Source organism: Arvicola amphibius, chromosome X (genome assembly GCF_903992535.2).
Source record: "Arvicola amphibius chromosome X, mArvAmp1.2, whole genome shotgun sequence".
Lineage (NCBI taxonomy): Eukaryota > Metazoa > Chordata > Mammalia > Rodentia > Cricetidae > Arvicola > Arvicola amphibius.
In genome coordinates this window covers 53,331,837-53,357,445 of record NC_052065.1, presented here as the reverse complement: position 1 = coordinate 53,357,445, position 25,609 = coordinate 53,331,837, and the positions used below count along the sequence as shown (strand labels likewise).

The following is a 25,609-nucleotide window of genomic DNA, read 5'->3' as shown; positions in this document are numbered from 1 at the left end:
ATGTCCCTTAAGAGTGGTGCCAAATCATGATATACCAAGTTAAACACTAAGCAGACATCTGATTTATGTCCCCTGCTCGGTGTGTGTACATGTGTGTAGTGTGTTCGACAGTAAATCGTTGTGTTTGCCTTTCACAATCAGCTGAGAGAGTAAATTGAGCTGAGATTCAAATTGCCTTGGTGTTTGTTTATAAGCTCTGAATGCCAGATCTGGAACCAGTAACCTGCTAGTGGATTAAGGTAGTTATTTCAGACTGGATCTGACCCTGGGAGAGAAATCTATGAATCTGAGACACTCGGCCAAACACCAATGTCTCTTCTTCGCTCCCCCATCACCTAGTAGAACTTTCGTACAAACGAGGAGTCAGAATTTCTGAAGGTTAGTAAAAGCAACAAGGAAGCTCTTAGCTTATTAGCTATGTCACCAACAGGCATATGTCCCTTCTACCCACTAATGTATGTTCTTGCTTAGAACAATTAGAGAGAGGGGGGAGAGGCGAAGGGAAAGGGAGAAGCAGAGACTGAGAGTTGGGGAGCTTGGTGGAGGAGAAAGAGAAGAGAGAAAGAAAAAGAGGGGAGAGAGGGAGAGACAGAGAAACTAGGAGGAGTCTTTATTTCAGGGTTCCACACTACCTGCCCATACTTCTTGATTTTTGCATCTGTCCCTGAAAGATGCAGTTGCTTTAAGTAAAATGTGAAACTGACCTCTGAAAGCAGTGGCTCAGGAGGCAGATACACAAGAGTAAAGCAGAGCCCAAGGATAAAGGAAAAGAAAAAAAAAGATGGAACAGTGTGATCTATTTAGGAGTGAAGGGGCAGCAAAACACCAAGATGAAGTGGTGTGTCAATTCTAGGACAACTAGTTGGAAAGACAATGATTAAAAAGACAGCAGAAGTTAAGGGAGGGCTTCTGGATTCAGAGCAGCCATGTTAGGAGTTTGGGAAAAAGCAAAAAACAGGATGGCAAAGACAATGGACATCTTGATAAAGGCATAGCTTCTCTCAAATGAGAGTTTTCTTGTTTTAGTGAGGTCATGGCTTTCTCTCCAGAACAAAAGCCAGCCTAGAATTCAAGACTGTTTCCTCCACATACTTGGGATGTTCTTAACACTGCCTTCCCAGGGTTGGAAAGCTACAGCCTTGTTAAGAAAGGCCATTAAAAGTATCTGATGTTTGTCCATGGTTGAGGATTTCCAAGTTATGTGCAGTAAATCTTTCTACTTTCTATTTATCAAATAGGAAGTAAATCAAAAATAAGAATGGGGTAGAAAGAAGGTATGCAAAAGAGCAAAGTATTTTGTCTGCCAAATTGTTCTTACCATTACTGCAAAAAGAGTAGCACTTGGGGTGGGGGTGGGGTGGCACACCTTTGTGGAGTTGAAGATAACCTTTGACAAAGGAAAAGATGGACAAGGCTAAGAGTAGGCTGAAGTGAGTTGATTCACCTCTGGAACACAATTTAAATGGATGCTCAAAAGCTCAGTTATTTTTTTCATAAAGAAAGAATGGGCCAATCAACAATTAAATAATTGAACATCGCTACATTAGTCTTTCTGATGATAAGCTCATATTTAAAAGGAGTCCTTCAGAAATGTGATATTTAACAGGAATAACACAGATAATTTTATAAATCCTGGAAGGTTAGTTTAAAATTTTTCAAGATAATATTAAGTATTTCTAAGTACTTGAATGATATTAAAAATAAAGGAAGGAAAATTACTAATAGTCTGATAAGGCCTTTCATGAGACTGAAGGCTTAATGGTTACCAAGGAACAGAAAGTCCTTAACCAAGAGGAAATAAAGCCCAAAGGATGTGAGGTTGCAATAAAATATCTCACTGCTCTGAATTTTTATTTTGAGTGCATACTCTGTGACAGTCATATCTACCTTCATGGGACCTATAATCTAAAAAAATTTAGTGTAACATAAGAGAAAAATGTACACTTTTATGCACTAAAATAATGCCCAGATGTGTCTGGTGGAGTTGCTTTAGGAAATGTTGGCAATACTATAAATACTAATGAAATATGCGACAAACATATAGATAGGAAAATATACCAATATTCAGAACAGAAAACTATATTATGGAAAATATAACTAATAAAAAGTAATGATAAATTGGCATTATTTGAATGCCTCTATGATTCTATTTGAATAACTTTATATTCATTAATTCAGTATTCATGACAAATTTACCAGGGAAATACTGTGATTATTCACATGTTAATGATATATGAAATTGAAATACAAGATAATTATGTATTTATCATGGCTGATAAATAATAAAACTAGGGACTAACCTTTATTTTTTTTCATTTCTCGGGTTAGAGATTGACCCAAGAATTTGTACTTGTAAGGCAAGTTGTCTACCACTGAGCTACATTCTTCAGCCAGGGACTAAAACTAGTCAAACTGTCCCAAGTCTCTTGTAAACAAGCGACTTCTGTGTCACTATTGCCATTAAGCCGAATTTTGTAATTGATTATTAAGCAGCCTAAATATTTAGGACAAGATTAATTAATCATGTAGGCTCAGCATTTGTTTCTAAGCACAAGTTACGGTGTTTTGATAAGAACTCTATTTGTATTATTTGTATTATTTTGATAAGAACTCTATTTGTGTTATTTCAGAACTGGAGGACAAGAGTAAATTCACAGAGAGAATCTGTATTTCAGGGTGGGAGTCACTTGTTTGGTTTTATTTGAGACAGAGTCTTCTGCACCTCAGCATATCCTAGGGCTCACTATGTATCATAATGTAAGTTCGAACTTCTGATCTCTCTTGCTTCTACACCCCAAGTACCGAGATTTCTGGCATGTGCCACCTTGTAGTGCCAGTGAGCAAACCAAGGACTTCGTGTATACTCTACCAAATTGAGCCAAATACCCAGCCCCAAGAATAATTTCTTTCGCTGCCACTTTAAATTTTCTCACAATTTCCTTGTAGAGAGAAGAAACATGGAGGGATAGATAATGTCAAATGATTCTGCTCTTAAATCCTGGTTTTAGCACGCCTGTTATTTCAAGCAAGCAAGTAACTATTTCGTGCACCTTCATTATATCATCTCTAATGCAGGGAGAACAATCAACAGGGCTGTTATGAAGAATAAATAAGATCAATGCATATATAGTGGCAGTTGAGGGACAGGACTGGTGCAGATGTATGTGAAGCTTGTTCAACCCCTGCTTTCAACAAAAGCCATAATATTGTAAGTTGGTGAAGTCCTCATTATAGATTTCCCCAACTCCGGACTGAATAATTATCTGCTACAGGTAACATAGGAAACATTTAAATATTCAATCTACTCTTCAAAATTCTACAACGAATGTCCACCTACTAAACTTCTGTCTGACTCTTTCAATTTCTTTAACATGAAGCCAGTTAAACAAAACCTTGCCTGTTTTGCACACTGGGAGTTGGGATTGAATAAAGCACTCAGAAGAGTTTGAACAGCTTGTACAGCTTGTAGTTTGTTTTGCAGAGGGAAGCATAAAGCAGGGTACTTTTAAAATAGCAGTTATAATACACATGAAAGACACCAGTAGCTCCTTTAATTTCTGTTCCTTTTCTTTCCTTGTCATATTTTTAAAATAATGGTAAGACCTTTTGTTCTCTTTCCTCGTACCCTGTGCACTGGCTGCCTCTGCCCCTCTATTACTTTAGTTCTGTACATGGTTTGCTGTTTTCCCCCAGATATCATTATTTTGAAATTATTTTGATGTTTTAGAAAAAATTCGCCGTATTTTGCTTTTTGTTCTCCCACTCCACTGTTTACTGTGGAAAAGAACAGACCTCTTTATCCCATTATCCACCAATTTTCCTACATGCCCATTATCATCCCAAGCAACCTTTTATCTGCTTTCACTGTTCTTACTTGTGCTTGTGCCGCCTTGGTCCATTGTCCGCTATCATAACTGTACTGTATTTATGTTGCTTTCACAATATTCTGAGGGATAAGAACTAAATTACATGTAATGGTGCTGGACAGAGGACTTTTGTTCGGGGAAGTTTGTGTATTTAGATATTTCTTCTTGTACTGAAAGGACAGAATTGCGGCATGAGCCATTTGAAACAACTCACATACAAAAGTAGCAACAAGCAGGAAGGATAGGGAAGTAGAGAGAGGTGACTCAGTAGTTAAGAGCACTCAGTGCTCTGTGGAAGACCTGGGGTTCAGTTCAGACACCCACATGGTGGCTCACAAATACCTATAGCTCTAGTTCCAAGGAATTCAATGTCCTCTTCTGGTGTCCACATTCACATGCACTCACATGTTTCAAATAAATAAATTCAGGCACACACCTATACACATAAATAAATAAATCTATCTTAAAAAAGAGACAGGGACAATATAGAAATAAGATAGATAAGGGAGTTTGAACCAGAAAAAATGATACTAGACTCTGTTCACTTCTTACCAATCAAGTCTAATGTTAGCCTGTACTTTTTAATCTATTTTTCTTTTATTTATCTTCTTTTCATCCATCTATTTTAATCTATATTCTCCACTGTCTAACTGAACTAGTAATAGAACACACTTCAGAAAGGTGCTAGAGAGAAACCATAATAGCTGGTAGGAAGCAGTGAAGTATAGTGTTAAAAGCATGTCTAATACAGCCAGATTGGCAAATACTCATTATTTTTCTCAAATGAGCTGTCTGAATTTAAATAAGTTTTCTCTGCTTATAATTATTCCTCATTTGAAAAAAAAATAGAAATCTAAAGGAAGTCATGAAATTCAAATGAGGCTGTACAGATAATAATTGTTGGCACATTCTATTTACTAAATGTTCGCAATTAATACAATTACAGAATATGTCATGTTGCTAAGCATTTACTTAGCAATTTTAATTCTAAAGCAATATATAATACATTTCTTAATAAAAGGCACAGATTTCAGTGCCAGATGTGTGGACCCAAAGCCTAGCTCCACCCTTTAATCTTAAATAAGTTCAGCAGGGGTTCTATATCTATAGTTCCTCACCCAATGCAGCTTCCTACCTTGCAGCACTTTATCAGCAATGTTGAAGTTGACAAATGCAAAGTCATTAGGACGGCAGTTGGCATAGAGTTTATGCTATTCAAGTACTCGCTGCTGCTGATGTCATTGTTACTTTTGTTTCGACTGCTATGAATGTGCTGTACATGTTGGGATATAGTAGTGACAAAACAAGCTCAGCCTTGTCCACGTGCATTGCCCAAGATCTGGGTAGAAAACAGGAAGGTTCTAGGCTGGGGAAGCATAGCCAGGACCTTCTCTAAAATAGTAGAGACAAACTTACTGATAAATAAGTAAGGCAGGCTATAATCCTGAACAGCTTTATACTCCAGATTGTAGCATCTGTCATTTGTACAAAATGTTCTATGAAGTCTTGCTAAATCCTAGGATTACCTAGTGGGATCAAGTTGAAATATCTGTGAGCTGTTTGAATTATGTAATGGCAGGGATTAGGGTAGTCCTTGCTGGAGCCACAGGCTGTGTCCGGGAGCTTGCTTTCTAACAACTATAAAAGCAATTCTGGAACTCTTTATGTCCCATGACTTGAGCAGCTGAGAAAAGCTGGTATCCTGTTAGAAACAGTAAATTCTACTAGACAGGGAAGTTGTGATCCAAATAGTATCTATTTGGGGCCTATTATCACCATGCCACTTTGGAGGCATTAAGCCTTGTAATACAAACAGTACCACAAGCACCTAGGACTCAGGAAGGATTTGTCTTGCTGTTTCAGAAGGCCCAAGAAACCTCAGAAACTGCCTTTCTATGGACAATCTGTGAGTGAAGCAAGTGCAAAAAAGACAGAGTGATGAGCACAATCTAAATGAACAAACAAAACTAGATGCTGTAATTGGCATGATGGTTAAATACCAAATGAGTAGCATTTAAGAGCCTTCATAGTATTCGAATTTATACAACGGGAGCCACAACAGCTAGAATGTCTAATCAGAGAACATTTCTTTGGGGAAAATTTTGTGACTTTGACAATGAAGGCTAGAAGGACTGAAATTGAGCTGATTGGGAAGAAAAGGATACATTATAGTGAGCCCAAGTAGATTTGTGGTTTGTATGAGTGCATTAGCAAGTTCTTTCCTACCCTAAATCCATGTTAAATTTCTAGAATCAGTGGCAATTTAAATTAAAAAAATATTGGAATTTGTCTTTTCTTTAAATTTGGCTTGCCTGGACAGTTTAAGTTGTAAGAGTCAGTAAAATTTGAGGGTTTATAAAAAAGATTTTAAAGGAGCACAAAAGTGCAAGGCTACATTTACTGGACTAGGCCGGCCTCATAGGGTTGGAGCTTTGCAGTTATTTAATATAAGGCTAACTTTTCTAATTTTACAGTTGCAATAATTGAGACTGAGAGAAGCTAAGTGACTTGCCCAAGGCAAGTTAGACATCTAGGACTCAAATTTAGATATTTGTATTTTATTCATATTCTTTCCACTGCCCCATGTTGTTTCATGGCCTTGGCTACCCATTCTGGTTGGACTTCCTGAGGCTGTAGATCATTCCTAATCATGTCTGCCATATCCCTATACTTAGATTATCACTAATCTGATGCCTGAAAACTCATATTGAGCCCTCTATCAGCCACAGAGAGAAAAAAATTAACACTGAGAGTTTTAATAATACGTCATTCTAATCTAATAGAATATTTCCTTGTTCCTTTGTCATAAATGAATATATAAACATTAAGATATTATGATTAATGCTGGTAAAGGAGTCCCATGATCAGACACATACTTAAATTTTAGGAAACTGCCAAGGGCACTTAAAATTGAAAATGATTGTGAGGCACAAGTTTGGTAGAGGGGAGAAGTAATTGTTTGTACGAAGGTTAAGAACCTGAAAGGTGTGCTTGTTAATAACTTAGGACAGCCATTATGCAGTGTGCCGTCCAGATCCGCCTTTCCAGGTATGTATATGCCATGTGATCAACTGTACGGGAGAATTCAGACCTTACATCCATACACTCCCCCATATCATTCTCCTTTCCCCTATTTGAATTTGCCTGACAGTGCTCATTTTTTGAGCATGTATCTCATAAAATGTTCCTGAGAATTTGAAATCCCTTCATGGGAGCCACTCCATTCTTTGGACCGGGACTAAGCTTGTGCACCTCAGACGTGTTTGAAACAGGCCTGAAAACTATTAGCCTTTTCTGTGCAACTGGCCTCTGTCTCTCCTGTGATCTTGGTTTTACACATACCCAAGATATCTGTTGGAGCTTAATGGCAGGGGTACCCAGTTGATCAGAACCTATATGTATTCTCACTTTATTTGTAGGCATAATAATTATAGCAGCAAAAAGAACTATGTGATGGTTATTGGCTGCAAAACAGTTAAATAGTACCTGCATTTTCAAGCCTGAGGATTTGAGGTTGACAAATCTGTTGGGAATAATTCAAAATCAGGTTTACAATACCTAGCACATATTTCCTCCCATGTGGCATTCTGCTTATCTAATCGGAATGCAGTTGGTTAACCCCTAAACTGTCATACCACTGTGCAAATAGACATATTTTGACAAATATGTCAGTATTGTAGTATTTAGTGTCCATAGCTGGGTAAGACCGTTAATTAATTTGCTACTGTGCTGTGTAGATATTTCAAATGACACAAGGTAGAATCACCTGAGAAGAGGGAAATTTCAGTGGGCAAAGCAATGTGCAAACCACTGTGAGCAATGCAATCTCTGGGAAAGTGGGCCTGGGTTGGACAAGAAAGTAGGTGAGCAAAGCATGAGGAGCAAGCCAGTAAGCAGTATTCCTCCATGGTCTGTGCTTGAGTTTCTGCCTCCAGGTTCCTGCCTTGAACTCCTGCCCTGGCTTTCTTTGATGATAGCCTATAAGCCAAAGAAGCCCTTTCGTCCCCATGCTACTTTTGGTTATGGTGTGCATCCCAGCAATAGAAAGCAAAGTAGGACATGTTCCTTTCCATTTCTGACTCACTTCTTCCATTTTCTCCTCTACTCTTGAATTTGCTATATGTCATTGTCATATGTCCTTAGAAGTTTGTTATTTATCTATGTCTCTAAAATATATAACATTGTTCTATATGTTGAATGTGGAAAAATAAAAATCAGTTTACATGGAAAGTAAATGAAGTCAATGATGAACATGAGATTTCAAATGACAGTGTTTGGGCGTCTTAGCTTTGCATAGAGTGGAAGGCTCACCAATACTTAATATGCCATTAAAATGCAAATAAGTAAGTAGAGAAGTCAGAGCACTATGTACAGACTTAGGATGAGTGTCTCATTGACTAGAATTAGGATTGATCTATTATATATAGATGAGTAAAACAAAAGATAGAGAACACTGTATTTGATCATGAGATTCATCTGTGTTGATATATGTACTTTTTTGCCCTCTTTTAACCAAGTTTCCTGTGAGACTAACTCTTGTCCAAAAACGCTAAGTATTAAAACACTGCGGTTAACTCTTTCTGTCCCAACAGTCTGTGACCTTCTAGTAACTCTCACCACTGAACTTTCACTTAAAATTTTATTCTCAGTATCCTGCTTGAGATTTTCAGCACATCCCAGCAAGTTCATTTTATGCTTCTGGTAATTATGCCAAGTTCTTGGGAAGATGAAAAATCCCTTCCTGGTAGTGTTTTTGTTGCATACTGCTTTCTACTGCTTATAAGCCGTTTGCATTCCAGTGATTGGTGCTGGGGTTTGAAACAGTCTTTGGATGTGGGACATCTCTTAGAGTACCTACTTAAACCAACTTGTCAGTGTCCAACTGGTCATCTCGGTGCATGTATTGAGACCATAAGATCTCCATTTACTTTCCAGAATAATGATAGTGTTTGTGTTCTGTTGTAACCATGTGCCACCTCTGCTGGCATCCACTCTACCTATACTTATGACAAAATAACCTCTTTCATCCAACCTAGGACCTAATCCGGAGAGACATCCTATATTACAAAGGCCGCATTGACATGGATAAATATGAGGTGATTGACATTGAAGATGGCAGAGATGATGACTTTAATGTCAGCATGAAAAATGCTTTCAAGCTTCATAACAAGGAAACAGAAGAAGTTCATCTGTTCTTTGCCAAGAAACTGGAGGAGAAAATACGTTGGCTCAGAGCTTTCAGAGAAGAGAGGAAAATGGTACAGGAAGATGAAAAAATTGGTAAGTGACCTGAAAGCAGAAAGAAAAATATAATTGTGAAGAACCTTCCATAGAGGGTTACAATTGAGTTCTTCTTTCTAGAGTCAAAGGGAAGATTTTTTGGCGCAAACTGACCTAAGTCACTATGGTGGTTCCTTATTATAGGTCTTTGTAAATACCGATGTGTATGGTTTATACATTGATCACGCCTAATACCTATTTCCAGATAGAAATATTATACCACAATCCAGTTCCAAACTCAATTCTGCCCCTACAACACACATATGTATTAGTAAGCAAACACAAAGGAGTTATGAATCCTATTCTGTAATCTCCATAGATTCATAGATCTCTCTGTCTTTAGGTGTATAAGGAGGACATGTTTATGAACTGATTTGGTAGAGTTATACCAATTAGATGGATAGCTTTCTTTTTTCCTTTGTGTTGCCAGGAATAAATGCCAGGGCCTGTTCACGCTAGCAAAATACGCTGCTAATGAGTTACATCCCCAGCCTTCAGTCAACTTCAAAGGCAGAAAGTAGAAACAATTCTAATGAAGACCAAGGAAAGGTGTGGTAGTATAAATGTAATTAGCCCCCATAATCTCATAAAGAGTGGCACTATTAGGAGGTGTGACCTTGTTGGAGTAGGTGTGCCCTTGTTGGAGGAAGTATGTCACTGTGGAGGCGGACTTTGAGGTCTCATATATGCTCAAGATACTACCCAGTGTTTCAAACATCCACTTCTTGTTGCCGTCTAATCAACATATAGTCAGCACCATGTCTGTCTGCGTGCTGCTGTACTCTCCACCATGATGATAATGGACTGAACCTCTGAATTGGAAGCTGCCACCTCAATTAAATGTTTTCCTTTATAAGAGCTGCTATGGTCATGGTGTCTCTTCACAGAAATAGAGACCCTAACTAGGACCCTTTCAAGTTACAGGTTTATTTCATTTTTATACTGGGTTCTGAGAAGGCCAAATTACATCTACACATCTTGAATTACATTCATTTTACCAGTGAAAATTGATGTCTAACAGAGTTAAGCTATTTAGGCCTCCTCTATTAAGGTGGTAGTATTAGTTCCTGGGACAAAGTCATCTGAGTATTTAATTCTTGTAAAGTTACTTCATATATTAACTTATGATTAAAACAATATGCACTTAGTAATCATACTCTAGAACTATTTAAAAATAAATTAGAGAAAATACAAAAATATAAAAAACTATGAGCACTCATTTCATTTAGATTCAGAATAAAACATCCTTTTTGGATTGAAACAGTTTATGTGGCTGTGGTTTTGTGGCTATAGATTTGTAGCTTATTAAATACTACCACATATCTTCCTCAAAGTCCTATTTCCATAATAAAAATATCATTCAAATACAATGCTTCATACCCGTAAGTGCAGTACTCAGAAGGTGAAAGCAGGATAATTCAAGTTCAAGGTCAGCCTGGGCAGCATCATGAACGTCTACCTGGACTATAGTGGGAATTCATTTTTAAAAATGAAGGGCCAGGGATGTTGCTCAAAAATAGAGTACTTACCTAAAATGCATGACCCCAGCACTGGGGGAGAGACAGCAAATAAGATAAATTAACCTTTCTAATTCCTAGAAAAGAGTTTTGTTTTGGTTCATGTTTTCGTCAAATAGAATTGTACCTTAAAATGTCTAATGTTCAAGGCTGCAGAAATTGCCTCTAGAAAAATATGCTTACCTGTTGAATTCTGGCACAAAAGGGTTCTGATATCATACCATGATAGGGACTGAAATGGCCCAGAGTGAAAGATGAATGGCCAGAAAGACAGGGTAATTTTTGCCTTCCAATATCTTAAAGTCCACCTTGAAAACACACTTAGAGTTTTATTAGAGTAATTTTAAAGTACAATCACTGCATTGAGACATGATGTAGAATGATATTGAGATACTGGCTATCAGGCCTGTCAATGGATAGTCTGAGTTCATAGATCCTGCATTAATTACAAGGTCTTTGCCATTCCCTGTGCCTCATATCTCCCATACAATGCCCTAGTAACTTGTGCCTTCAAAGATCTGCTTTTAATGAAAAGCTTTTGTAAATTAGTTTCTGACAGGCTTGTATTATCTTTGTCTTGTTTTTAAATATGTATTTATATGACTTTTCCCCCAGCCTGATTACATTAAGTTAGAAAATTGTAGAAAATACTGAGCAACAAACAAAAAAACACTAAAAGGTAAAAATCATAATAACATACACTGTAATATTGTAAATGTTTTGATATATTTCATTCGAGTCTTTTTTACTTCTATTTAAATAAAACTGTGAGAATTCCTGACTTTCTCACACACCTATTTCTATAAATACAATTTTTATACACATTTTTCATTTCATATTTATTTGCATTTCTACAAACCATTTAATACTTTATGGCTGCCATGTATATTTGACATAATTTTATTGTTTTGTGTGTAGATTTAATTATAAATCTTGGCCATGATAAGCATTTACATCATAGTAGAAATATATAAAACATTCTTTGCATTTCCTCTCACTCTTGTTTTAATATTAATCAGAATTTAATAAATCCTGAATAAGTGACTAATTTTTACTAGAATATTAATGAACAATTTCATGAGAAATTGCATAGTTGAAATTTGTCTGATTTTTTTATAAGTGAATAAAGAACAGCTTATTGGATAGTGTTATAAGTTGAATATTTGTCAGTATACTTTTAGCTTATTAAAAAAGAAAACACTATTAGGAATTTTTATCTTCTTTCATACAGTACATCCTAACTGCACCCTCCCCATCTCTCCACTCCTCCTAGTTTTTCCCCCCCGATCCACTGTTCCCCAGTTTTCCTTTAGAACTTCCGGGAATATCAACTTAACATGGCATAAAAGATGCAATAAGACTAGGCAAAAACCCTCATATCAAGGCTGAAAAAGGTAACCCAGTAGAAGGAAAAGGGTCCCAAGCGTAAGCAAAAGAGTCAGAGGTACCCCCCTTCCCACTTTAGGAGTCCCACAAGAACACCAAGGTTCAGTGGTAGAATCTTCTATGAGATAATGAACATTAATAATTTGGTGTGTTTCTTTTATTTCTCATTTTTTTTTATTAAAAATTTCCATCTCCTCCCCTCCTCCTCCCCCTTCCCTCTCCTCCCTTCCACCCATACCCCCACTCCATCCCTCTCCAAGACAAAGAGCCATCAGGGTTCCCTTCACTATGTTAAGTCCAAGGTCCTCCCAGCTCCCCCTAAGTCCAGGAAGGTGAGCAACCAAACTGACAAGGCTCACAGTGAGCCCGTCCATGCTGTAGAGGTCATGCTCACCGCCATTGTCCTTGGTTTCTCAGTCCTCCTCCACTGTCAGCCACATTCAGAGAGTCCGGTTTGGTCCCCTGTTCCATCAGTCCCATTCCAACAGGACTTGGTGGTCTCCCGTTAGATCTGTCCCACCGTCTCAATGGGTAAACACACTCCTCACGGTCCTGACTTCCTTGCTCATGATCTCCCTCCTTTTGCTCCTCATCAGGACCTTGGGAGCTCAGTCCGGTGCTCCTATGTGGGGCTCTGTCATTTTCTCCATCCAATGCCAGGTGAAGGTTCTATGGTGATATGCAAGATATTCATGAGTATGGCAATAGGATCTGGACATTTCTGGCACCCTCTCCTCAGCTGCCCAAGGAACTAGCTGGGGGCATCTTCCTGGACACCTGGGAACCCCTCTAGAGTCAAGTCTCTGCCAACCCTAGAATGGCTCCCTTAATTAAGATATATAATTCCTTGTTCCCATATCCACCCTTCCTATATCCCAACCATCCTATTCCCCCAAGCTCTTGCCATCCTCCACTTCTCACTTTTCTCTCCCCATGGTGTGTTTCTTTTATACTTATCCCAAGCATTCTATCTCTCGCCTTCTCTCCTTTCCCTTCCTTCCTCTCTCTCTCCTTCCCCCCTCTGCCTCTCTCTGTCTCTCATACACACATATGTGTGCACTTACAAAAATGTGTTTTACATATTGCTTTGCAATTAGTCTTTAAACTAAATTTTTCTTACGTAACTAACTAGGTATTGAACCTTCCATACTTCCTCACATCAGCTGAGCTTCAAGTAGAGAAGCATTACCAGGATTACTTTTAAAAGCTTTGCTATAAGGAATTAGCTTATGTGATTGCAAAGATTGGACAACTAATTTTCTACATCTGAACAGCGGGCAGTCAGGCATGGAAGGTCATGAGTAGAGACTAAGTTGTCAGGTACGAGACAAAGTTAGTAAGAGAAAAGATCACAAGAAATATGTTCTACAGGTAGAATTTCTTCCACCCGATACCTTAGCCTTCTTTTATAAGGGCTTCTAACAGATTTAGTCAAGTCCATTCATATTATGTAGGATACTATCCTTTATATATCTCTGATTAGGGGGTTTTCTTACATCTGGAAAATTCCTTCATGACAATCCCTATATTTGTAAGGAAAATACTCTAATCAAATTGCTACATCTGTAATAGCAGCATATATCTCTCTTTTGATAGGTGTATAATACTCCACATCGAGATGTGCAACCATTCCCCTTTTGATAGAGTGTGCATCCAACTATTTTATTCTTTTTTCCACTTGTAATTATTATTTTATTTTTATTTATGGGTGTTTTGTGTGCATGTATATCTGTGCACCATATACATGTCTGGAGCCTGCATAGGCCAAAAGAAGGCATCAATTCTCCAGAAACTGTGAGCCACCATGTAGATGCTGAAAACCAAACCCAGGGCCTCTTCAAGAGAAGCTAGTGCTCTTAACTATTGAACTCTCTTTCCAAACCCTTATTTCTAACTTTTCCCCTGTGAAACATATTGCTGTAAAACATATCTACATGTATGTTTCATTATACAGTTTTTTATTCCTGCAGGAAAGACATTCTAAAGTGAGATGAATGAACATAAGGATGCATAAACATAATATGTATTTAGACATTATGTATCAGAAAAGTTATAAAGTCTACCCCTCAATATGATTTTGTGCTTATTTCTTCAAATCCACACCAGTACTGCATAATATTTTCTTCCTTTAATTTGTTACTTCAGTTACTAAAAAGTTCAGCTTTACTTATCCATGTAATTGCTGTTTGTTGACAAATTATTTGTGAAATTAACCCTGAATATTCTTTACCTGTTCTTATTTTTATTTTAATTGAAAAATCCTAAACTTTGTCAATCACAAATAGATTTGCAATTGCTTATAGTTTGTGGGCTACTGGTAATGAATGTAAACAAAACCTGCCGAGTTTAGACTGTATTTATTTTTAAAGAGGACATAGAAGAGGAAGCAAATGTATACATTTGAGCTCTATATAGGTCACATATATGTGCATGTTTATAGTTTATGGTGCTTTTTTATAAAACATGCCTACAAAATCATATATCTCAACTTTTACATATTATGTTCTCAAAAATTGATTTAATTTGTAGGCTCGCTGTTAGTTCAGTAGTAGAACACCTGTCTAGCATACATCAGGTCCTGTGTTCCATCCCTATTTCTGCAGGAAGGGGATACAAGTGGAGGGGAATAAAAAGGAAAATTTAAGTTGGTATATACTTTATATTGAAGATAGTTAAGCCTTGTGAGTTTTCAGTTTCACATAGTTTCCTCATTTTTATAATTTGACTTTCCAATTTGTTTGTGGTGCTTAATTCTGCCAAAAGTAATTACTTTAGCAAATGTACCTATTACTTCTTTTTGCCTCCCAAGTTTATTCTGCTTAAGCAGATCCACACTAACAACACCTAACAATTTCTGAATTTTTTAAAAAAATATTTAGAAACAAAATTTATCTGAAATTTCTTCTCTGAATATAGTACACAGATTTTATTTTCATGTGGGCGAAGAGGGGATTGCCCAGCAGTCATTTACTAAGTCAACTGTTTATTTCTCACAAACAAATTTCTAGTTTTGTAGACTGTAACTGTCCATGCATACTTAGGTTTGTCTTAAAATTCCTATCCTTTTTCACTATTCTGGTTGTGAAGATTATACTATTCATCATCATTATTTCTTGGCAATTCTTTGATATGAATATCAAATTCCTTTCTTCTAAATCCAACAAGATACATTTAGGTTTCTGTTTGGCATTCTTTAAAACTGATTAATAATTGAAAGCTTAGATTTTTTAAAGATTTATTTATTTATTATGTATACAGCATTCTGCCTCCCTATATGTCCACATGCCAGAAGAGCGCACCAGATCTCATTACAGATGGTTGTGAGCCACCATGTGGTTGCTGGGAATTGAACTCGGGACTCTGGAAGAGCAGCCAGTGCTCTTAACCGCTCAGCCATCTCTCCAGCCCTGAAAGCTTAGAATTTTTATTGTTTCCTCATTCAAAGAGGATACTCTTTTCTATTTTAACCCAAGTCTTATTCTTACCTGCTTCAAGAACATGATATAGTGTCCTTCCCATTATACTGCTTTCCCCTTTATGCACTAATTTTAATAGTTTGTACTTTGCTGGGATATCATTCATAATATTCATATTATGTTCTGTAATTGTGCTTATCTCCCCTTTTCATTCTTGATAGTGAATATTCTTTATTTTCTAACATTTTATTTACTCAGATTTATCTTTTTGAGGTACAATATAATAATTTGACACGTGTACAGTGTGTAGTAATCAAATTAGGGCAAAGAACATTTCTATCTCTTCAAAGAGTCACTTTTATGTGTTGAGGAACTGATACTTTGCTAGCCATTTTTAAATGTATTTTGTTTTGATTTGTAGTTTTTCTACCATCCAAAATAACAGCTAAAAACTAATCCTTGCATTCTGTTTTGGTGCCTGTATTTTAATTTCTTGTTTCTCCCCATACATTGGTCCTTTGAAAATAATGCTTTTCAGCAAGCATTAGCTTTTTGAAGGAACTTTTGGGGATTTTTATACTTTTTAATAATTTTTCAAGAATTAATTTTAGATTTTCTATATCTATTTGATTATATATATATATATATATATATATTCATTATATATGGTATTGTGATACAGAAGGGCATTTTCAAGAATGTGTTGTATAGTGATCATACTGCCCTTGTAACCTCTTTTCTTCTTCTTTTTAACCCCAGCCCCTCTTGTTAGTCCATTGTGTGTATTTTGGTTGATCTAAATTTTTTAACTGAAAATATTATATTCTGAGTAAACTTTGAGTTAAATCCTGCATTTTATATTTCTGTATAAAATGCCCAGGTTTTGAGGGGAAATGATTATAATGTGATTTGACCTATGGGTTCTGTATTTGTTCAGACTGCTATTACTCACAGTGTTTTATACGAACTTTCTTTGGCTGTGCTGGAGTTAGAACCCAGAGTGTCTCCTGCTTGGTTGGCAAGTGTTTCTAAAGCTGGACTGTACACCAGCCCACAGATAAGAATTTTAGTGATAATGTTGTAACCAAGCTGTCATTTCTTCCTTAGATATGAAAGATTGTTTTCTTTATCCTTAAGTTTAGGAATTTTAGCCATTAGTCAACACCATCATGTCTGAGTGCCTGGGTCATAGAAGACCTTTTACTATCTCAACAAAAATGTGGTCTTTTTACTCAGTAAAATTTTTTATTGTTTGTTACTTCTTTTTTTTTTCTTTTTGGGTTTTCAATTGAGAATTCTTCTTTTTTCTTTTTTTTCTTTTTTTTTAAATTTGCATCTCCTCCCCTCCTCCTCCCCCTTCCCTCCCCTCCCTTCCACCCATACCCCCACTCTACCCCTCTCCAAGACAAAGAGCCATCAGGGTTCCCTTCACTATGTTAAGTCCAAGGTCCTCCCAGCTCCCCCTAAGTCCAGGAAGGTGAGCAACCAAACTGACAAGGCTCACAGTGAGCCCATCCATGCTGTAGAGGTCATGTTCATTGCTGTTGTCCTTGGTTTCTCAGTCCTCCTCCACTGTCAGCCACATTCAGAGAGTCCGGTTTGGTCCCCTGTTCCATCAGTCCCATTCCAACAGGACTTGGTGGTCTCCCGTTAGATCTGTCCCACCTTCTCAATGGGTAAACGCACTCCTCACGGTCCTGACTTCCTTGCTCATGATCTCCCTCCTTTTGTTCCTCATCAGGACCTTGGGAGCTCAGTCCAATGCTCCTATGTGGGGCTCTGCCATTTTCTCCATCCAATGCCAGGTGAAGGTTCTATGGTGATATGCAAGATATTCATGAGTATGGCAATAGGATCTGGACATTTCTGGCACCCTCTCCTCAGCTGCCCAAGGACCTAGCTGGGGGCGTCTTCCTGGACACCTGGGAACCCCTCTAGAGTCAAGTCTCTGCCAACCCTAGAATGGCTCCCTTAACTAAGATATATAATTCCTTGTTCCCATATCCACCCTTCCTATATCCCAACCATCCTATTCCCCCAAGCTCTTCCCATCCTCCACTTCACACTTTTCTCTCCCCATCCCCCCATCCCCCCATCCCATCCCACCCCCATGTTCCCATTTTTTGTCTGGCAATCTTGTCTACTTCCAGTATCCAGGAGGATAACTATATGTTTTTCTTTGGGTTCACCTTCTTATATGGCTTCTCTAGGATTTTTTACGAATTATAGGCTCGATGTCCTTTATTTATGGCTAGAAACCAATTATGAGTGAGTACATCCCATGTTCATCTTTTTGGGCCTGGGTTACCTCACTCAGGATGGTGTTTTCTATTTCCATCCATTTGCATGCAAAATTCAAGATGTCATTGTTTTTTACCGCCGAGTAGTACACTAATATGTATATATTCCACACTTTTTTCATCCATTCTTCCACTGAAGGGCATCTAGGTTGTTTCCAGGTTCTGGCTATTACAAATAATGCTGCTATAAACATAGTTGAACAAATGCTTTTATAATATGATTGGGCATCTCTTGGGTATATTCCCAGGAGTGGTATTATTGCTGGATCCTGGGGTAGGTTGATCCCAAATTTCCTGAGAAACCTCCACACTGCTTTCCAAAGCGGTTGCACAAGTTTGCATTCCCACCAGCAATGGATGAGTGTACCCCTTACTCCACATCCTCTCCAGCAAAGGCTATCATTGGTGTTTTTGATTTTAGCCATTCTGACAGGTGTAAGATGGTATCTCAACGTTGTTTTGATTTGCATTTCCCTGACTGCTAAGGAGGTTGAGCATGCCCTTAAGTGTCTTTTGGCCATTCGAACTTCTTCTGTTGAGAATTCTCTGTTCAGTTCAGTGCCCCATTTTTTAATTGGGTTAATTAGCATTTTAAAGTCTAGTCTCTTGAGTTCCTTATATATTTTGGAGATCACACCTTTGTCTGTTGCGGGGTTGGTGAAGATCTTTTCCCAGTCAGTAGGCTGCCTTTTTGTCTTAGTGACAGTGTCCTTTGCTTTACAGAAGCTGCTCAGCTTCAGGAGGTCCCATTTATTCAATGTTGCCCTTAATGTCTGTGCTGCTGGGGCTATACGTAGGAAGCGGTCTCCTGTGCCCAGCTAACATCAAATTAAATGGAGAGAAACTCAAGGCCATCCCACTAAATTCAGGAACACGACAAGGCTGTCCACTCTCTCCTTATCTCTCCAATATAGTGCTTGAAGTTCTAGCAATAGCAATAAGACAAAACAAGGGGATCAAGAGGATTCGAATTGGAAAGGAAGAAGTTAAACTTTCGTTATTTGCAGATGATATGATAGTGTACATAAGCGATCCGAAAAACTCCACCAAAGAACTCCTACAGCTGATAAACTCCTTTAGTATCATGGCAGGATACAAGATCAACTCCAAAAAATCAGTCACCCTCCTATATACAAAGGATAAGAAGCAGAGAAAGAAATCAGAGAAGCGTCACCGTTCACGATAGCCACAAATAGCATAAAATATCTCGGGGTAACTCTAACCAAGGAAGTGAAAGACCTATTTGACAAGAACTTTAAGTCTTTGAAGAAAGAAATTGAAGAGGATACCAGAAAATGGAAGGATCTCCCTTGCTCTTGGATTGGGAGGATCAACATAGTAAAAATGGCAATACTACCAAAGGCAATCTATAGATTTAATGCAATCCCCTTAAAGATCCCATCAAAATTCTTCACAGATCTTGAGAGGACAATAATCAACTTTATATGGAAGAACAAGAAACCCAGGATAGCCAAAACAATCTTATACAATAAAGGAACTTCTGGAGGCATTACCATCCCTGACTTCAAACTCTATTACAGAGCTACAGTATTGAAAACAGCTTGGTATTGGCATAAAAATAGAGAAGTCGACCAATGGAATCGAATAGAAGACCCAGATCTTAACCCACAAATCTATGAACACCTGATTTTTGATAAAGGTGCTAAAAGCACACAATGGAAGAAAGAAAGCATCTTCAACAAATGGTGCTGGCATAACTGGATGTCAACCTGTAGAAGAATGAAAGTAGATCCGTGTCTATCACCATGCACAAAACTCAAGTCCAAATGGATTAAAGACCTCAATATTGTTGTTTGTTACTTCTACATAACTATTTTCCTCCTTCTGAAACCTTTATTTTTCAAGTATTCATTTTTTATTCCAATTCTCTTATCTTTTGAGTCATTGTTTCCTTTTCTTTATATTTTTGATTTATATAGTGTTTCTTCTAATTTACATAATAATTTATTTAAATATTCTTCATACTTTATTTTTAGCTTTAACTTCTGTTCATAATTTTGTTGCTGTATTCTACAATATGCATCTTTATAGCCAAGTTTTAGTTTTAACTAATTACATTTTAATTTAATTGCATATGTTTGTATATATTTACTAAGCATAATGGAAGTAACAAACATAATTTCTCCCTTCCCCCATGCACTTTTCTATACCTCTTCTTTATCTCTTTCAAATTCAAAGCCTCCATTTTTTATTCTTTCTAGTCACATGCATATATGTATATTAATTTTTTACAAAATTTTTTATTGTTTCTTTGGGGATTTCACATCACGTCCCCCAATTCCTTTCATTTCCCAGTCCTTCCATATCTATTCTTCACCCATGTAACCTTCCCCAAGGAATACTAAAAAAGAAATAATAAAAGTACGATAAAAATAAAATATAAATAGGAATATTGATTGAAAAACAAACGAGCCACTTTGCTTCCTCTTCCCCGTCTCTCTATTGCCTCTTCATTCATCTTAGTGGCATGGGAGCTGTTGTGTATCATGCAGTAGATTCTTACTTGCAAATATTCCTTGCATAATGTGTTGTTGGTCAGGTTCAAGGCCTCTGGCTTCTGGTACACCATCAGTACTGGACCCTCACCTAAACTCCTCTCTGACATCCTGCTGTTACCTAGAGTCATGGAGATGCTGCAGCTATGGTTCTGACAGACCAGTACCTTCACACATTCCAGCAGGCACAGATGGGGTAGATGTTAGGGAGTGCAACTTAAAGCCCTGGATGTGTGCCTGGGTGTTCTCTGTACAGGCCACTGAGGCCAACCCCCCTCAGGTGATGGGTGGGGCCAGCTCTCCCAAGTGGCGGGGTGGGGGATGGGGGAAGCACTTCCCTTCTGGTGTCATGGGAGGTCCTCTATTCCAGAGCCAGTGAGGGGTGGGGCCAGCTCTGCAAGGCCCTCACACCTTTCAACACATGGCCCAACACATGGTTCACATGGGTACCTGTGCTAACATGGGCAACATACTAATATTTTTATTTCTAAACTAGCACATAAAGTATTTGGTTTCACTATGGCATTTAAAATGTAATTTGTTGGTCCTCTTCTCCCAGTCTCTCACCCACCCTCGAGTCTCCCTCAGACTCTTCTACCTCCAGTAGCCTCTTTGCTGCTCTCATATGGCATATATTTTATTACTTCATCTCTTCCTCAAAACATCAGTTTCCCTTCTTACAGTTTCTTCTCCAATTTCATGACTTATGCCTATGTACTCACATTAAAATCTAGGCTCCACATACAAGAGAGACCTATGAATATGTGTCTTTCTGCTTTGGGGCTACCTGATTTAATGTAAGTCTCTACGGTTGCATATTTTCTGCAAATTTTATAATTTTGTTTTACTCATCTTAATAAAAGTGCATTGTGCGTATGTATCATAGTTTTATTATGTATTCGTCAGTTGATAGACAGCTTGGCTGTTTCCAGTTCCTGGATATTATGAATAGAGCATCAATCAACTTAGATGAGCACCTATCTCTGTAGTAGGATCTAGAGTCCTTTGGGTATGTGTCTAGGAATTTCAGTCTCATGGTAATTCTATTTTTAATGTTTTGAGAAACCTCCATATTGATTCCTTAATACTTATAGCATTTTATGCTCTTACCAGCAGTGATGAAGAGTTCACCTTTCCCCACATCTTTGCCATCATCTTGCTTCACGTTTTTTTTTTTATATATTTGTCAGATAACTTTGGAAGGAAAGGTATACTCACTTTCCAGTGCATAAAGGTGTCTGTTTTTCATAACAAAGTTCAATTTTCTTTTCTCTTGTAGGCTTTGAGATTTCTGAAAACCAGAAGAGGCAGGCTGCAATGACTGTGAGAAAAGCTTCTAAACAGAAAGGTACACTTGCCTTTGCTCTTTCAGCCCCACTTCCTGTCTGTTTGAGACTAGGAAACCATAGGTTATGTGTTTGCACATTCCTTGGCTCCTTTCCATACTGAGATTCACTTGGGATAGTGTCCAGCTACCCAGGTATCTTTGACAACAGGTAACACATGCTCTTAATGTTTTAATTCTTGGGACTAAATGGTGTGGGGTAGTCACATCCATGTCATTGGCTACATTAACAAAACAAAACCGTTGTCTTTGTTTTTACTTCAAAAGAAGAAAACCTTTGTGAATAGTTTAGAGAGAGGCAGGCAGTAGTGCATGTATTTAATTTTGAATAAATATAAATATGTAGGGATATGTTTTCAACTTCCTTTCAGTGGTCTAGAATTGCTGACCTAGTCAGTAGCCCCAACCTAACGTGAAGAGCCTCATATTGAAACAAGATAGTCTCTCTCTGAGGCTATCTTTGAAATACCTTTGAAAATTTAAAATACAAACAGAATCAACTTAAAGACGAAACAGCTTTTCTTTTCTTTTTCATGAACCAGAACAAAACTAACATGCTCAGTTGAGCCAAAAGAAGGAGCTACCTTCCACTTACTAGAGTGTCTACTTAGTTTTAAATTTCTTAATTTCTTTCATTTCATCCTTATAGTAACCCAAAGAAAATGGCACTAGTAGTCCCTGTTCCAGGTTAAGAAACTGAAAACATTCCAGGTAAAGTGATTTTTTAACCTAAGTCATCTTGATTCTGAGCCCACTGCTCTCTCCTCTTCATCTCAGGGTCCTGACGATGATGATACATACCTCTTGTTTGCAAGAAGAGCTCATTTTATTGTCTCATCTCAATCACTGGCAGCTGTTTTGACTCCTGGCAGTATTTTCACTGTCCCCAGGATTGGATAATCTTAACAAGACATCACTTTCCCCAGCCCTTTCCTTCTGCTCTCTCATTAGTGCTCATTAGTTCTTAAGGAATTCTAGAAACAATGGAGGGGAAAACTCATTGAAAAGCTCTAGGGCAAATATCATTAGATAAGTAATTACTCTAGTGTCCCCTGCCCATGCTATTTGTACACCACAGGATATTATCAACCATCCTACTTTTTCGAGGGAAAGTTTATCTGGCTGATAGAAAGACCTTTTCAGTTTCCTTTTTTTTTTTTTAAATATTCTGCTATCTTGGTTTTCAGAATTTGTATATAACTTCTTGGGGTTAAGTGCTAATTCCTAAACATCAATAGAATTGAGTTTATCAGTACAAAAGATGTCAAAATCATAAACACAACCTCCATCTTCATAGGCTTTAGGACCAGTTAAAAATCTGATTAATAATCTACCATAACTAAAACAATCTTGAAAAATAAGAATAAAATTGAAGTAATTAATTTATCTAATTTCAACACTCATTGAATAGGTACATCACCTGAGGGATTATTGATAGTTTGTTTAATGGGAAAGAAGTCTGAAGTAGACCTACACACATAAGTGTGGCTTACTTTTGACAAAGACAGACGAGCAAGTTAGCAAAAAGAAAAAAATTGTAACCTTTTCAACAAATAGTGCTGAATTCGATTTCCATACACAAAATAGAACTTTGATATAAGCCCACAGCTAGTATAATAATTAAGTAGAAATTTACTGTGAAACTGAATATCAAACTATAGAGCCCTAAGAGAAAGTGTAAAAACAATTTTTAGGATCTAAAGTAAAACAAAGGAGTTCGTAGATTTGACATCAAAGGCTTGAAACAGAAGATGGAAAATAGAACTTGATAAAGTAGGACTTCCTCCCTGACGTCTGTATTATTTGTTGGCATACCATTTTGTTTCTGGCACTTGCCACCTTTTAAAAATGGCTCCAGAACCTAAGATGTATCAATGGTTGACAATGGATTAACATTATAACTACTGTCAGGGTAGTTGGATTCCTTGAAACCTCCATTAATGTGAACTTTGTGGGGTGGTTGCAATCCCCCCCCCATTGAAGCTGTGTTCTTTAAAAGGTCACAGATTTCACTTTTCTTTTATTTCTATGAATCATGGCTTCTGATGATGAATTTCCCTTCTGCTTCAACTTATAATGTCAAGTTTCTGTTAAATATAGGTTTGTCATTGTCAACCCAAATCAAAACACTAAATCACTTGTGTCTTAAACATTATGGAAAGTCCTGAAGTCAATAGTTCTTAGCTAGGTTATTTTTGACACTTTCAGGGAGTATTGGAGAGGAAGAGAATTAAAGTCTAGAAATAAAAGGTGTTTATTGGGTTCTTCAGAGGAACAAGACTTAAATTGGGGATTATGGGCTCTTAGAAAGAATCCCTAACCAAGAAGTCAACAAAAGTTGGTTCTGATTCTTGCTTTGTTTCTAGATGACCATGAGAAGTTACATATATTTCTCTCTGGTCCTTGCTTTTTCTTGTCTGTTAAATAAGTGATGATAACACTCCATATTTTTTTTTGGTGTTAACCTGATAATATGGTGAAGGATGTGTTGTTGTAGAACTAGAGATACTGCTGCAAATATGATAGGGAAAGAAATAATTTGCAGTACTGGTTGATTATCCGTTACCCAAAATGCTTGGCACCCAAAATACCTTAGATTATAAAGTTTTTTTAATTTTGGAATGTTTGCATAGAAATGTATTGATTGGCCAGCTTTAGTATGGAAATCTTTAAAGGTTCAAAATATGAAGCTATTTGATTGCTGGCAAGTTTTGGATTTCAGAATATTTCAGTCTTGGGGGTTAGGGATATTGTATGTCACCAGGTAAAACTCTCAAAACTAGTATACTGTGAGGGATCATTGATTAATTTGAGAACGCGCCTGGTACTAAATGCATACTTTTTCCTTTTCATCTCCTATGTGTTCTAGGTGTGAACTCTGCCCGCTCAGTTCCTCCTTCTTACCCACCACCACAGGACCCGTTAAACCAGGGCCAGTACCTGGTTCCCGATGGCATCGCTCAGTCTCAAGTCTTTGAGTTCACTGAACCGAAGCGCAGCCAGTCACCATTCTGGCAAAACTTCAGTAGGTTAACCCCCTTCAAGAAATAATACCTGTAGGAAGGCAGATAATTTTAAAATAAATAAAATTATATTTATAGATGGACCTTTTTTCGGAGAAGCACTGTTGAAAATTTATATATATATGTGTGTGTGTGTATGTGTGTGTGTGCGTGTGTGTGTGTGTGGCACACACACACGCACACATAGACCTTTAAGTATACACGTGTGTGGGCATGTGTGCACATATGCATGCACATGCATGCACACATACATACATATACACACACAGAGAAGGACCAAAACCATTTTCTGTTGTTTTGGGAAATTGAAATCTGTAGTTGGTAAGAAGTACTACTGACTTCCAAACATGTGATCACTTCTTAAAACTTTTAGTTCTTAACCTTGTTCCCCTCCCCCTTTCTTTCAGAAATTGAATTTCTCTTTGTTTCTTTTCCTGTTAAGGTAACCTATTTGCTCCACTGGTTCACTGACCTGTCATTACTATCATAGAGTATTTGCATTGTTTTATTTCCCTTTTCTGATGATACTGATGCTGATAACGTTTGCATTTAATTTATGTGATGGATTTGGAATTTTATTTCTTACTCTGTCACTTTCCACTGAGAAGGGGAAGATTCCCATCTCCTGTCCCTCATGCAACCATATGCAAATGTTCCTGTAGCCCTGCGGTTATACCAACAGCCTTTTCCCAGCATCCTGTGTCCACAATTGTGCCAGTCTAGACATGCTCTGTTGTGCCCTGTGACTTATCTGCTTAATATTTCTATTGCTTTCACTGTTTTAGGTATTGTGGAAGGATATAAAACCAAACAGAAATTAAGGAATAGAAGAATGTAATGAGGGTAGAGAAGGCTTCTGTTGGGCGGATATTTTTTATTTAGGTAATTTCTTCTAGCACTGAGGATCCCTATGTAACAACACTGCTAAGTCATTGGCTGTTTTCATCTAAGGGTTATTTT

The 25,609-nt window shown here is 37.5% G+C and overlaps 1 protein-coding gene across 1 annotated transcript in view; it reads left to right on the top strand.

Annotated features, from left to right (window-relative positions):
• Arhgef9 (Cdc42 guanine nucleotide exchange factor 9) overlaps nt 1–24,686 on the top strand; it is a 399,573-nt gene extending 374,887 nt beyond the window's left edge. The window contains exons 8-10 of the mRNA XM_038316447.1: nt 8,903–9,146; nt 21,561–21,629; nt 24,496–24,686. Of these exons, the coding sequence (XP_038172375.1) occupies nt 8,903–9,146; nt 21,561–21,629; nt 24,496–24,677 (495 nt within the window). The 3' untranslated portion in view covers nt 24,678–24,686. The remainder of the gene's footprint in view (nt 1–8,902; nt 9,147–21,560; nt 21,630–24,495) is intronic.
• The last annotated feature ends 923 nt before the right edge of the window (nt 24,687–25,609 follow it).